Source organism: Amia ocellicauda, chromosome 16 (genome assembly GCF_036373705.1).
Source record: "Amia ocellicauda isolate fAmiCal2 chromosome 16, fAmiCal2.hap1, whole genome shotgun sequence".
In the NCBI taxonomy this organism is placed as follows: Eukaryota; Metazoa; Chordata; class Actinopteri; order Amiiformes; family Amiidae; genus Amia; species Amia ocellicauda.
Window position 1 is genome coordinate 18,354,968 of NC_089865.1, and position 15,914 is coordinate 18,370,881.

At 39.5% G+C, this 15,914-nt stretch overlaps 1 protein-coding gene across 5 annotated transcripts in view; it reads right to left on the reverse strand.

The window, feature by feature from the left end:
* Positions 1 to 7,728: 7,728 nt before the first annotated feature.
* Positions 7,729 to 15,914, reverse strand: part of vps8 (VPS8 subunit of CORVET complex) — a 183,437-nt gene continuing 175,251 nt past the window's right edge. For 4 of the 5 annotated variants that reach the window (XM_066688393.1, XM_066688391.1, XM_066688392.1 and 1 more), the window contains one exon: positions 7,729 to 15,120. In XM_066688393.1, coding sequence (XP_066544490.1) covers positions 14,977 to 15,120 — 144 coding nt within the window. In that variant the 3' untranslated portion in view covers positions 7,729 to 14,976. The remainder of the gene's footprint in view (positions 15,121 to 15,914) is intronic. The other variant, XR_010804780.1, reaches the window with a different exon arrangement.

Consider the following 15,914-nt stretch of genomic DNA (forward strand, 5'->3'; position numbering starts at 1 on the left):
TGTTTCAAAAGAATCAACTTAATTGCTCTTCAGAAGAAAATGTAAAAATTATGTGACATTTTTATTTGAAGTAGTGGCTAGTTTTTCCAGCTGACTCTCAATTTGCTTTTGTTTCTTTAAATTAATTAAACCATGTATTACATGACTGACAAATAATTGTCCTGGGATGCATTTAATTGTTAGTTTCATATAATTGTGTAGATATTACATTGAAGCATATAGCAGATGCCATGAAAAGACCTTAGAAACAATTTGGCCGTGCTGCATTTTGCTGCTCTTTACTGCTATTTAACAAATTTACAGTGTGGGTGGGCTGTTTACCTGACATACGTCTGGTTGAAACAAGAATCTCACACTTCAATAAATGCATTATCCCGGTAATGAACAGCTGCTAATAATAATAATTATTATATATATATATATATATATATATATATATATATATATATATATATATATATAGTATCTATCAACATACAGCCAGAATCCCATATGTCTTTACTGACTGTACTCGTTATCACACATCAATGCTGTTAATTATCATCCTAATACCAGCACTGAAGTAAAAATGCAGATAATCAATCATTTATTTTTTAACATTTTTATTAATAAAAGTGCAAATGTCCATTTCACCAATTTTAAAAACATCTGGTCATCAATGTGCTTTCAATTTTTCTCTCTAAGAGGAGTGTCAAAAGCACTCTTCTATTTCCACGATGAATCTGACATGCATTCCAATAAAAGCTCTTATCAACATCTTATTGTAAATTAACAATTATTGTCTGGAATAGGAATCCTGTTCAGACATATGGAGCACAAGGAGGTAGCAGGTGTTGTATTTCAATGCTCTTATTTATTTACCATTCTAATGTCTAGGTCTAATTCTGATGTCTACCATACTAATTTGTTTATATTTGTATATAAACCTTCGATTTCAAGAACTCTCAGATGCAATAAAAAAATAAATAATAATAATAAAAAAAAATGAACCTGAATAAAACCGTTGTGTTTAACAGTAATCAAAAAGTATGTCTACCTTGGACAACAAATCAGTGCAGATGGAGATATGATTGAAGAAATCAAAGGAAGAGTGAAAATGGGATGGAGTGCATTTGGATGAAATGCTTCTGAAAGGAAATCTACCCAATTGTCTGAAGAGAAAATTATTTGATCAATACATCCTACCAGTGCTCACTTATGGCTGTGAAACCTGATCACTTAATGCAGAAATTGCAGACAACACAAAGAAGCATGGAAAGGTGTAGCCTTGGAATAACAAGAGGAGATAGAAAAATGAATCTGAGAACAAACGAAAATGTGTGACATGTTAAAATGGCAATGGGCCAGACAAATACAGCTCTGGAAAACATTGAGACCACTGCAGATGTTTCTTAAATCAGCATCTCTATATGTATGGCAGCCATTCCATTCCATTCATATTTTTATTTGAAATTTGGGAGAAATGTTGTCAGTAGTTTATAGAATAAGACAAAAATTTTCATTTTACCCAAACACATACCTATAAATAGTAAAACCAGAGAAACTGATAATTATGCAGCGGTCTCTTAATTTTTTCCAGAGCTGTAGTAAGAAGAACAGATCAAAGATGGACAAAGGAATCTATAGAGTGGATCCCAACAGATGAAAAAAGACCTAGAAGACAACCCAATAAAGATGGGTCTTCTAGGTTTGATCTCTGCTCCTGGTGTGTTGTTCGGGGAACAAACACACTTTGAAGACCTTAGTAGTGGAGGAAAAAGACAAATAATGTGTGCAATTAATTTTATATTCTAACTCATTTTGAATTCTCAGAAAAGTTGAAAGCTCTCTGAGGGGAGGTGCCAAGGCTTAGAGAACAAGTGAATAAAGTTATTTGGGCGGTACCTTTGAAGTGTGTGCGATTCTTCCAGGTTTATTACACCCGCTTTGTCAATGCACTCAGCTGGAACGTTTTGAATATGCAGGTTTATCCATATGCATTTATGAATATGCTTTGCTTTATCCAAATCTGTTTGACTGCAAAGCGAACATTGTTTGTGGGAAAACAAAAAGCACTACCTTATCCCATGTCCCAAGGGAACCCACAGTTAATCCAGGTTTACCGATGCATTTTAATCAGCCACTGTATTATGACTTTAAATCTCCTCATCGTCAGAGGAGATATTCTTTGGATGTTCAAAAAACAAAACACCTAACAGGTCAACTTTGACACAGTCTCTGTCATGGTCTTCAAAGATAACTGGGAAGGTGGTGGTTAGAAGAAACAAAATATCAATGCACTGATGATGACCTCATTCCAAGATCATTTCCATGCTTTAACACATAAGGAATAATAAGCTCCAAATGCCACTGAATAAAATAGGCAAGTCTAGTTAGTATCCTGAAAGATGACTGTATTACTGTACAACAGAGAAGGCAGTGCGGTGCTCATTTTCATATGAATTTGGATCTCTACATTGGGGATTAGTGCAAAGATGTTTTCCTTGTATCACACTGCTGTAATTTCCTATGAAGCCAGGTGTTCCATAGGTGTGTAGAAATATGCTGAGAGAGAGAGAGAGAGAGAGAGAGGCAATCTCAAACAGAAAGGTGGAGGAAATGGAAGAACATTTCACCTTTTATGTAATTGGAGAAATGCTTCCCTACTAGTGGGTGAAACCTTTTGAAGCCAGCCGCCTCTTAATTTGAATTTCAGTAATAATTTGATAGCTTTTATTTAGCCTATGGGGGGTGTGGGGAGGTACCTGAATCAGCATTTCGGCTAAACTCCAAAATAATCTTGCGCACTATTGCCCTCAATAGAGTGGTTTGTGGCTCTGCGCTGATGGGATTTATAAATAGACGTGTCACCCTGAAAGCATCCATTTTCTTACATTGAGTTTAATAAAATATTCATAGCTTTCCAAGTCGGTCTCCACAAAACATTCAGCTTCAGCTAAATGTACCATTCAGACGTGGCTTTAAATGGCTGTTTTATTTTTATTTTTTAGGAGGGAAAGGGAGGACTTACATAATAACCGGCGAAAGCAGACGCATCTTTTCAAAATTCATTTAGAAGACAGAGGAGACCGCATTTGCCAGGCCCAACGCATCAGGTCAGATCAAATCCACATTATTTTACCTGCACCGAGAATCCATTACTAAAGCGGTTTGCTTAGGCGGTTCAATTATTTATGCCCACTGTCATCACACCGGTCCCACACTAAAAAAGTAAAATCTCTCTCTGAAATAGCTTGGTGAAATACACAGCGCCTGGTTTCAATGCATCACCAAAGCATTCGTTTCAACGGGCCCTCTCTCATGTTTGTTGAAAATCACTGGAGAACTTGAATTCATCTTTCAAAATAAGTTGTCTTTGAATAAATAATGATCAATAACAGGAGTATTGCATTCAGTGTTGGTTCATGAACCCCCCCCCCCCCCGCCTTCTCTAATTCAGGATCAACTCAGGACTTTACCAGGAAACTTATTCCAAGTTGGATTAGCACTGAGGATGCAAGACGCTCTCTACAAAACAGACACAAGAACCCAGCGAGACGCACTGTGGTGCCGGAGGGACCTCATTAGGAGGAAGGTCAGCTGTGCACAGCGGGCCAATCAGGTGCAGTTTCTGTGCTAACTGGAAAGTCATTTACTTGACTGCTGGCAATGAAAATGCTAGGATTGTGAATTCAAATCGGTCCAGCCATCGATCGTTTATCCAGCTGATGCAGAGACCGCAGACTTTTCTGAAAGAGTCGGCATAAAAAAAAAAGCAAGAGCGGTAGTCTGACAACAGGAGACAGTGGAGAAAATGTAGCTGTTTGGGGAGGTCTTAATGAAGCAGCAAAAGCAGTGCGTTCCTTTTTTACTGTATAAGTACATTTTGTAATACTGTAGCTTTGTCTTTAAAGTCTTTTCTCCCTTAAGTGGTGGGTCATTACTATGCTGCCATCCTGTCTTAGTGAGAATCTCATGGCTGCCTCCTTTCATTTGTCATTCTGGTTCTGTCCATCGGAAAACACCGCCTCGAGATGACATGGCGATCGCGGTCGCTGTGCAGCTGTGCAGTGGCTCGCCCACCTCCAAACAGCAGGACCGCCTCCCGACTACAAGGAAACAGAACTGACCCTCGAGTTGTGGCCGCTGCATTATTTATCTTCCTCGTGGAAATAAACTTGTCATGTCACCCGCCTCTTAACCTCCAGTCCTGGCATTAAAACTTTAATGCCACCTTGTTTTTGTCTAGATTGATTCTCATAAACCTTTGTATGTAAGGTTGGCATTGGTGTACTCAACTGCGATAAATAAACCATGCGTAGAAGGTAAGAGGTAGTGACAGAGGAGGGAGTTGCAGAGGAGGCCTGTCAGGCTTTAGAATTTTGTAATTAACCCTTTGGATTCCCAGCGTGACAAAGATGTCTAGGAAATGGGGAAATATATATATGTATATATATGTATGCCCTATATGTTAATGATTGTGACATATAGGGCATACTGGATTCTCAAGGGTTAATAATATGACTTTTTCTCTTTATAGAAGGTGACTAATGAGAATTACAGTAGTTCAGAGAACCGGCAAGGGAAACTTGTGAGAGCATTGAGAGTTTGCATTTTATAGCTAGACGGCCTAAAGGAACCTTTGGTTTCTGAAATGAGGGCAGACCGGGGAGGTTGCAGAGAGTGCCAGTTCAAGACTTTCCATTCACTTCCCCTGAATGCTTCATTCAGTGTGCTCAGTAACTCGTTAACTTCTCCTAATTGGGGAACAGTTTGTTCCTGGATCTAAGCTAACGGCTTGCTTTGTGATTTCCCCTTTTCTATCAGTGAGAAACTATTGCTTTTTCTGATGGGCTTGGTTGTATTAAACGTTTCTTGGAATCCATTTAAGAAAAGACCCCGGTTCTGAGCATACTGTAAAGTGTCTATCTTTTGAAAAGTAAAGTCATTCATCTGTGCCTGCTACCTATATACCTATATATCTTCAGAATCAACATGTTTTCTTCAGAGTTTTTTTTGATCTGCAATGTGAAAGGATACTTACAAGGACACTAACATACAGGATTTTGCATAGTTATAAAAACATTAATATTCATAGAAATTGTTTTAGAAGTAAAAGAAAAATCAAATTAGATGCAAGAGGTTGTAGTTAAGTTATTCTCAGCCTTTCATTTTTAATGCCATAAAAATCATTTTATTCTAGTGCTACAGTTTACATGGATGTCAGTGCCCTGATATTCCCTGATTTAATTAACATATATTTAAGAAACACATTCTGACTAGGATATTGAATTGTTTTCTAAATTGTCAGTGGTGTGCCTGCATTGTTCTTTATCTACCAAAAGCATTGGAAACTCCATTATACCTGAGAAGCATTGATTGCATCTAGAAGAAACAATGGTGACAGTACATTTGTGTTTGGTTACAACACAACTATAAACAAACAATAATAATATGTTCTAATTGGGGCAAGTTTAAGTGGTAATCCTTTACAATAAGTCTCCCTAGTTACAGTGTATTTACATTATAGTTACTCATAAGAACAGTGTACTTATGCTTTATTACAATGTACTTAATGTGTAAAAACTATTAACAGTATATGCAAGTACACAATTGTAACTAAGGTTTTTCTCAAATGCACATAATTATATATATATAATTTAACTTAACTAACTTATCCTTACTTCAATTTAAGCATTAGACAACACAGAAAAAAGCTTAAGCTTTCCCCTGATGCTTAACAAGACTATTATTACATATTTTAGTTATTTAATTTAATTTAGTTATGGGTAAGACATTCGGGCCTAACAGAGAGGAAGCACACACAATGCCACAAGCAGAACAAACACAGACAGACAGGTTTGACAAAAAGTCGCAAATCAGCATAAACAGCAGTGCAGCCTCATAGACACAGGCAAAAACATACACAACAAGCCCAGAGTTCAGCAGGCGAATCTAAACCTCAGACGTGGCAGCTGTGTCCAGGAGGCCAATGTCAGCCAGCCGACTCGATCCAACGTATCTACATATCTAATAAAGACGGCTTCGGAGTATTAGTGGTAAAGAATCCCCAACTGTGAGCACTGGTCTATAATCCCTTCTGTAACAAAGAGGGGGGGATACAGCAAAATCTAGGTCAATAGCGCATATCAGTTAATCTGCTGTATGTTGTGGCAAAGGTCAGAGACATTAGAATTAATCAATAAGTCTCTGATGTATAAATACCTCCAACCCCCTGCCTAGAGGAGTAACAAGTGGAATAAAGCCCCAGTGACGAGGCAGGTGTGTTCAGCACAGGGAACAATGTAGAGAAAGTGCCTCTTCAATACAAATCTACCACATTTTTCATTTGTGTTCTCAAGGATGCAGGAAAAAAAAAAAAGAGAATACTTGGCAGATTCTCACAGATTGTACATCAGGGGGGTCTTTCTGTGGCCCTCAGGGGAGTTCTTCAGGATTTTAAGGTGTCCTTACATCCTCAACCACTTAGCGGCTTGGAAAAGTGTTAAATTGCTCATAATAAGCCTGTGGGTGTTTCTGTTAGAAAATTGACATCTTCAGTGACTTTGAACGCCATATTTACTCTCTTGCTGGGACTCAAGGGGACATGTATAGTAACATGTATATTCTTTGCACAGAATCTTTCAGAGACAGGCATGACTCAATGGAGAGAGTTGTCGCCCCCTCCCCGCTGTGCTCTAATCGTTCAGGAGTCTCCTCTCGCATGGGAGTGGCTTCCAGTATGAATAGTACTGGAGAGCGATCCGGCAAGAAATCTCCATTGAAGACACGCCAGATGGGGATTTAATAACCTGGTGCATTTGATAACTGTGTGCTTCAGTACACCGGATCAGTGTTTTAATGTTTTTTGGAAGGGTCACCCAAAATATAGGATGCTGTATTCCTTGCAGCAGAAAAGCAAACATGAAAATAAGGGACAAGAGCATTGAGTTAGAGGTCTTCAAGGGTCCACCCGAACCTGAGGACCCGGGACCCGACCCGGGACCTGTACGTGTTCGGTCTATATTTTAAATGGTCATACTTCGGGTCCCGGGTCTGTTTAACATTGTGTGTAATACCCGAGTGACGCGAGGACTCTCCCAATTGACGATTGGCTCTTTTATTGAGAAGGCGGGACTTATTCCGCCATATCGGTGTTTGACAGATGACGTAAACCGAAGTGCATTATTGGTGTCGGCGCGATTTTTGAGATATCGTGGTTGGAGTTCGTTTGCTTTGTATCTAAATCTATGGCAGACGCGTCTCAGAGCACAATGACAGCACATTAGTAATGCTAACATTGCAGAGTCAGTGGGTAAAGGGTTAAAGAAACACTGTCACCTTGCATTTATACCAATCAGCAGTGAGGGGTACACAAAACAAGCAGTGTTGCTGGGGTGCCTTGGGGAAATCCATTAAGGGGATGTCTTCTGATCACAGTTAGCATGTCAAAAGGGGTTACTTTTTATACTTCATGTGCCTTATATTTGTACCCCAAAAAGTCTAACGAAACAGGATTTTACTCTATACCTTCAGGTAGATCTCCTACCATCCTGCTGGTACCACTGGTTTCACCCTGTCAAATTGGTGAAATGTTTTTGTAAATAGCTAAATATATATATATATATATATATATATATATATATATATATATATATAGTGTAAGTGTATAAGTGTAAGTTATAAATTTCAGTTCAAAGAAGTGAATTTAAGTATTAAATTTCTGCAATAATTGGACGCAGACACCAATTCCAAAGATATAAATTCTCAAATTTATTAAAAACAAAGATAAAATGTAGCACCACAGTAGTTATACAAAAAGGGAAAAACGAATTAAAATTCACTCAAGATCAAAGACAAATCACTTCTGTGACCAAATCAAAAATCAACCCATGGAATCACATATAACATACAAAACGTTACACAAAATTACAAACACATTGACTACAATACCAGTTAGTAAGAAAAAGGTGAGTCTCTCATTAGTATTGTTTGTCGGACATTAAATAACTAATGCAGGTTAGTATTTATGCCAAATAACTTCTCGTTATATATATCAGTCTCATTTACGTTTGGGTGCCGAGAAAGATCCTATCATTTCTTGTTACCACAATTTCCCTTAACTGATTATTATTCAATGATTAAGGATAGGCAGGGCCACCTATAATCTAGTGTCTATTAACGTGTGTCAATTTCAGACTAAACAGTTAAACAGGAATTATAAGATATTTCTCTGCGTTGACAGATTTTATTTCTAAAATTGTCAAACAAAACAGTTTAATGCAACACACATTTATATTTAAGAAAATATTAAATGATATTACACATTCTAAAGTTTATGACTCACAGAATAACATTTCTAATTGATTTCTCAAATGTCATGAATGATAAATTCCAAACTGTTAAACTTATCTGAACTTCGTCGCAGAGAGGCCTCTCTGTCTTCGGGATCAGATAAAAACACAAGGCACGAGGTCCGTGTGGTTTGGAACAAAGGCAGTCCGGTTCGGCTTTGTCCAAGAACTTCCACTCAGTCGATGCACCTGGAAGTTGAGGTTTCGTGATAGTAGAGTCTTTTCCAAACAGATTTTCCACTGCTTTGAAGGCTCCAAGGTTGTGCACAGGATGTCTTCTTGGTAAGCAGGATTTTCCACCGTAGTTACTTGAAGACAAAGTCTTTGAGGAAAGCAGGGCCCTGTTCGTTTCCAAGGGTCAAGTTTCTTAAGACTCAATAGCTATTTAAATGACTGAACACTTTCGTATGCAGTCGACTTAGTCAATTGTCCAGCTGTAAAACTCCACTGATCAGATGGGTACAGGTGGGCAGGCGCAGTTTCTAAAGTTCTTTAATTAATAAAGTTCTTTAAAGAATTCTTCGTACGGCTCAATCTCCTTCTCCCAGTTTAAACTCTTCTGTTGCCGGCAAAGACTTGGTTGGTTTCTGGTTCCGGTTCTGGCAAACAGAGCTACAGGTTGAGCTGTGAGAGTGAGTTACTGGTTCAGGTGAGAGATCGAGATGCCGTGCGCTAGCTTTTAAACGCCTGTCAGATCAATAGACGATTGGTTCTTGAGTTTGTGAGATAGGATTTCGGTTTCAGCCCCCAGTGTCCTATTGGAGGGGGCTTGATTTATGACTGATGTCAATCCATGTCATCTTTTGGAAATGCCGGTTTGCCTGGGTTTGTAGCTCTGTGTCGGGATTTCGGCTCTGGTCCACTTCAAAGCGTTTTATTACCTACAGGCCCCCTTCCCCAGACATCTCACAGCAGGGATTCCAAGCCATTTGGCCCATTCTCGGTGCCATCCTCCCAAGACTGCCACTTTGATATAGAACAGTTCACGCGCAGATGAGCTCTGGAAATCTGATAACTTTGGGGGGAGAGGTCTTCTTTAGATCAGAGCTTCAGCTAAGGCTCTGAATACTCTTATCAAAATACACCCCCACTTAACACTACATATATATATATCAGTGTTTAATGTACTGTACATTTATCAGTTAACATACAAGCTAAAAAGGAGCAGAAAAAGGCTAGTCAGGGTTTCAGTCATCTCTTGATTGTTTGGCAGGATGTAGTTGATACCATATTGCAAAGCTCTTGCCGTTCAAGTGAAACACACTCGATTTCAAACGAGAATGTGTTTTGGTTTCCTGCCTGATCTCGGCGGAAAGCTAAAGTGCAGTTTGTGCATGATGTTTCTGTGAATCTGTTAGTGACGCGCAACCGCATGCCTGCAGGGTCCCTTGGCACCTGATGTTTCTCTCATAAGATCGTGGTGACACCTGTCAAGGCAATTACAGCTTGTTAGTCAATTCCAGCGGCTTCCGTTCATTAATCACACCTTATACCTCGGTCCTGATGTAGTGCCCTAAACCTGGGAGTAGCTGTTATTAAAGCTGTCAGCTGTGTCAAGTCTCTTCATGTTGCACCCTGAGACAGCAAAGAAGGGATTACCTTTGAGCTTGGAGTCTTCTCACCACACCAGCATCGTCGTGAGAGACACCAGCTGCACTCAGCAGATTGGCGTTTCAGAGCTCCAGAGTGTTAAAAGTGATTTAAAAGTATCAACTTACATATCCTTATATGAATTTATCTTAATTTCACTTTAAAGCATTATTTTTCACTTCATCACATCACACAAAGTTTGCAAAATGAGCTAGCCGGGGCAGCGTGTGGTTTGCATTACATGCATGACAATACAATTTAGCATGACGAATAACCAAATTCAATCTATGCACAGGTTACCATGAACTGAAGCAAATGAGAAACAACTTACAGGGTGTAGCGTGTGTGTTTGTGGCTCAGGTTTCAAATGAGAAACGTCTCTGTTCCTCTTTGAAGGCCAAGCAGGAGCCAGAACTTCAAACTGCCTCATAGAGGGTTGGCTCCTATTCAGTACAAGAATGAGCAAATACATAAATAAAGCCGTGGAACAGCTGTGTTTTTCCAGACCGAGGAGGGGAACACGATGAAAAGGGTCTGGCAAAAGCAGAGGGCTCTTAAAGAGGCTGCTTTGAATGCTCGTGGTAAACCGACACTGGATATAATTTGTCATTTACTTTTATCGTGTCTACATCGAGCCTGTATAATTATAAAGAAGATAACAGGCAGATGGTTATCTGTGCGCTTCGCTTGCTTTGTAATTCCCTGTGCCTGACCCCGTGTTTCTGCGCACACTTTCTTGCTCTCTCTCCATTCACTCTACCCCCCACCCCCACCTCAATATTTACATTTGAATGGAGCTGTGCGTGCTCGATGTGGATGCTGATGGCTTGCGTCAGGCGTAACATTTCGTTTTGACTATTTATATGGATCACTCCTTTGTTAGCAGCTCATATGTGTGCAGGAGGACGCGTGGAGTGAAAAGTTCATGTGGGAAAAGAATGAGGGGGGGGGGAGCGGTTTGAAGCACAAGCAGCTGGCTGACCCTGACTGTGTCTTCACTGCAATCAACCCTTCAGATGGGAGGGTATGAGAGGGTAATGACAGGGCCACGGACTGGCAGCCAGCGCAAACAAACTGCACGTATTCAAATTCCCATTACGGTCCTATTAGGGACAGCTCAAGCAGTTTACAAGACTGTTGGGTTTGCAACACAGCTGCAGATAAAACCATTGGGAGGTGCTTTGAAACCAGTGAAACATCTAAAGCTTTTCAGGGTGCAGGGCACGAAGATTTTAAGGGGAAACACAGACACGCTTATATCAACATAGTGCAGATCTCTAGGAGATGAAAACATCAAGAGAATCGTTTGGAGTCCGAGGCAGTTGCTATTGAAATATATTCAAATAAAAAATTAGCCTTGATCCCAGGTCACGTCATTATGAATATATGAGATAAGTCAATGTGTGGTTGGACTGGGAGCATAAACATATTCAGTGCTCTTACATGCATTAAACCCTGTGGGAAAGGCCAAGATAAGGCTACTGAATGTTTGTATTCAAAAATAAAATAAAAAAGGAGCATAACAACCAACAGTGATGAAGAGTATGAATAGCTTATCTAAGCAGAGCTGCAGAATGATTCAAGATCGGCAGCTCGCTGGGGTGTTAACAACAGAGCATGTGGACAATATAGCAGAGTAATGAGCCCAAACAGGATATGAAGGATATGTGGTGCTTTTCTGCTTTTCTCTCTTCATTTGGAAAGTTTGGTGGACAATAGCAGCCTACTTGAACATGCATATTAATAGTCAAACTATTCCCTAGGGCCAACAGCTAAGCAGCATATCTGAGTGGTCATAAAGACCCATTGTACGGGACTGAGTGGATCCATACATCTCTCCTCACAAGAGACGTTCTCTTCGGCCTCAAATGCAAATGGCCAAGTGGACAACCTGCTCTGAGAGAAGACAAAGATGATTGTGTAAAAGCTTATGATAATTCAGTGATTCAAGGAGCCAAAACAGCCAGATGTTCTGAACTTGTTTTTACATACAGATCGTTGGGAAGTTGAACAATATATTCCTAATTCTTGTTATTTCAAAAGAAAAAAAAAAAAAATACACACTTCACTGGGCCCATCACACACTACTTTCACACAACACATGGCTGCAACATTCTATTATTCAATTGATGGAAAGAGAAATTCCAAAGTTATATTTCAAAATCTAATATGAATTTATGCATATGCGATTTTAATTTAAGCTGGGACCCTGCAAGTTCCACACAAATGGACTGCAACCGCAAAAAAAAAAAAAAAATAATGTAAAGTGAGAGAGAGAGAGAGAGATTGGATTGGAAGTGAAACTCAACATGCAGATTAATTATAAAACACTTAAAAATGCATATAATAGTGGGATCATTTATAAAAGATCACTCCAATGCTCGTGCAGTGTGCTCAGGCAGTGCATTAAATTGAGCACGCAAACATACACACATCGGATATAGAGGTTGAATACTGTATGACAACAGTATCAGCGGCTGGTGTATTATAGTGATAAATATACACATTAATTCCTATGGGGAGTTTATATTACCATATATTGAGTATGACTAATGATTAGATTATGCACTGGCAAAATACAACTGCAAAAGCTGCTGCATGTAATATAAATAACAATACTGCGGGAGTTTAGCACTCAAACATCTGAATTGGGAGACACTAGAGCCCACTTATAGAGGGAAATTCCAGACATGTAGAAGACAAACGAAGACCCAGGCAGTTGCAGTCATGAACCCAATATGTTTAGATCAGAAAACTGCAAAACAAGACCTCCCCCTCATGAAAGTGTTGACAATTAACCTTGTGTATAAAACATGAATAAACTCAAAATGACTTCACTGTAACCTATCTGCGCTGTGACTGAGAGACAGGGGATACAACACAAACACACACATGAAGAGGAAATACCGACAACATGACTAAAACAAGAGACTAATGTACAGTATGGCACTGGGTGGAATAAAAAATCCCTGACTACATTTCTTTGAGACACGGAAAACTCATTGACCATATACAACTTTTTATAGTTTCTTTGCACTACTGGACAACCCCTCTCCAACAAGAATAGACAATACAAGCAGCCACTGTGCTCAACCAAAGGATGAATAAAAACCCAAAGGATAATTCAGACTGAAAATGATCCTGAAGAAACCTCATCTCTCCTCCTCCATTCTGAAAGTGAGTTGTTACTACCATTAAGCAGACCTATATTTTCATTATGAACTCAGACTTTTCCTAATCGAATGCATCTCCCGTTCCTCGCAGAAGATGATACCACCCCGGCGTGCCATCCTGATACAACCGTTTCTATGGTCCCCCCCATCTGCCAGCCTTGCGCCGCACAGTGAGTCCGAGGTCAGTCTCAGTGTGGGCTGGGCACTGATGGCATGCAGGCTGCTTTTGTAGAGGCGGGATCCCGCGGTCAGAGGACATGTGCTGGATCCGTTCCTCTTATTAGGATAATGAGTCCCAGCTCCACGAAGCCCCACACTTCATTACACCACTTTAAGAGTGCGCACTAACGAGCTGCCAGCTACTTTGGAAGAGTGACTAGGCAAAAGCACAGAAACACATCAAAAGAGTAACGGAGCAGTCGGATCGTGGTCTCAATGAAACATGCGACTTGGGCTGCTTTGAAAGGCCCCTGAAGAAAGCTACCCTGGCTGAGAGAGGATCATTAGCTCACAGGTGTCAGAGTGAATGTGACTACTAATATTTAAATGTTCAATTTACACGATTCCAGGTTTGCGTATGGGATATGAAGTACAGATAAACAGGCCACATCAAAGGAGATAATGAACTTCACACTAAATATGTAACAAATCACCCTCAACGAATCTCTTGATCAGCAAAGACCTGGAGCAACATAATGAACCCCAAACACACAGGATAAAGTAGTATAGTCGCAATAAAGAAAAAATATATACATTTAGAGATATATCAATATCAAAAGCATATTAAAATTAGTAAACTGTGAACTGTGACATCATTTAAACCACGGTGGAAATTCAAGAAAGTCCAAAACAATGTGTAATCCAAACGCTAATAAATAAAAACTAAACCAATACAGTCAGGGAAAAAACAAACCATGGACACTTTTCTAAAAACACACATATTTGGTCACTGGACTTTTTTGTAGAACTTTTGCTTTTGTTGATACTTATTTTAAGGTAAAATTTAAAATGGCTCTTTTTAATTCAGAAGAGCTAAACTGCAGAAGCAAACTACCAGGGGGTTCCCAAGCCAGTCCTAGGGGTGTCGAGATTGCCGAAAGCCTGGTGAACACCTGATCACTCACTAATCAGCAGCAGGTATTGATAGATACAGGAAAGAAGTCTGCTTACATTTAAAGGAGAACACACACATATACACATGCAGACACATGCTTAAAGGCTAACTTATTAGATATAAGTAAAGCAGCATTCATAAATTGTATTTTATGTACCACAAAGGCACAGCAGCAAACAAGGGATAACACTTCAGCAGTTTTTCTAGGACTCTTTTACAGAAAATGCTGTGAACAAGAATGCAGCCTGATTGCAAGCCTGAATACCCAATTGAATTGATGGATCATGCATTGTACAAGGAAACAAACCCACTAGTATTTTTTTTCTTTTTTCTTTTTTTTTTTTTTTAATAAGAAAACAGATGGTAACACACATTTCAATCTTCCATCTCCTGCATTATCCCACGCAGTACTTCTTTACAGGTGTTGGAAGTGTTGTGTGTGATTATGAAGTATTATGAAGATTTGTTTCAGGCTGATTGGATCCTTTCATGCCATAGCAGGCTTGTCCATAAAATCACTCAATTGCTATTATTGGTTTTCAACTTTATTTTTACTTACATGCTCGGAGGAATAGCTTAGTGTCCAACTTGCAGATATAGCAGTTGATTCAAATTCAATGACTCGAGTTCTTTTGGGACATCACTGTATTTTTGTAGCTTCTCTGAGCGATTCCAAAAACAAAGAACGGGTGGGAAAAGCAAAATGGTAGTGTTAAGTAGTAAAGCAACTATTGGTAGATTCTCAGTTGTATGGGCGGGTGGCGGACTAATCCTCTACTATAGGAGGGGGTGAGAGTTTGAGCTGGAAGTTCTCGCTGTGGAAGATGCTGCCGGTGCCAGGATGTGTGGGGTTCAGCAAGCCGGGCTTCTCATTGCCACGGGGATGACAGAGCTCGGTGAGGATGGCGAGCTGAAAGACAACAACAAAGCCAATCAGATACCACTGAAACACCTAAATAAAGACTCACCCTTTCCATCTCAATTTGAAGGCATTTGCCAAATTGTCAAGATTATCACATTATCACACCCCTTGAAGTTCAGAAAAGGGAAAAGATTATTATAATGCTTTTACATAATAATGTGAATTCTACTTTATCTGGAATTCAAAGCAAGACAAAATGTTCAGTTTTTACAGCAGAGAAGAACAGTATACAATGACATTTTTCAACTAAGCCACGTGTCAGACTGGGAGATATGGGAAATGGGAAATATCTATGGTAAATGTCAGATATTTTTGGTAAGTCTACTGGGGTAAATGGGGGGAGAGCAAGGTATAAACACAGTATTCCCTTTAGCTCTGCTCTAAAGAAACAACAAGACTTATCTCTAATAGCTGTGTGCATTAAAGGGAAACATTTATTCTGCCTGTTAGTGAGTCACGTTTTAAAATCCACTCATTAAAAAGCATAATTTTACTTCACATTTATTGATTCCAGGATATAACATGTATAGTAACCATTGCAATTTTTTTTTACAGTAGTACAAATCTACCTGAACCTACTGGGAGAACATGTGATCATACCCTCTCTACAAAGAAGTGTCAGCGAGGATAGGAAGGAAGCTCTTCAAGATGAACACATTTCTCCAATTGTATATAAAACATTCATTTATACTTTTAGATGTGATCTCAGGGTACCAGACCCCACCCAGGCACACCCTAGTCACCCAGATACAGCCACTGGGTAGTGGCTCAACCAATCAGGG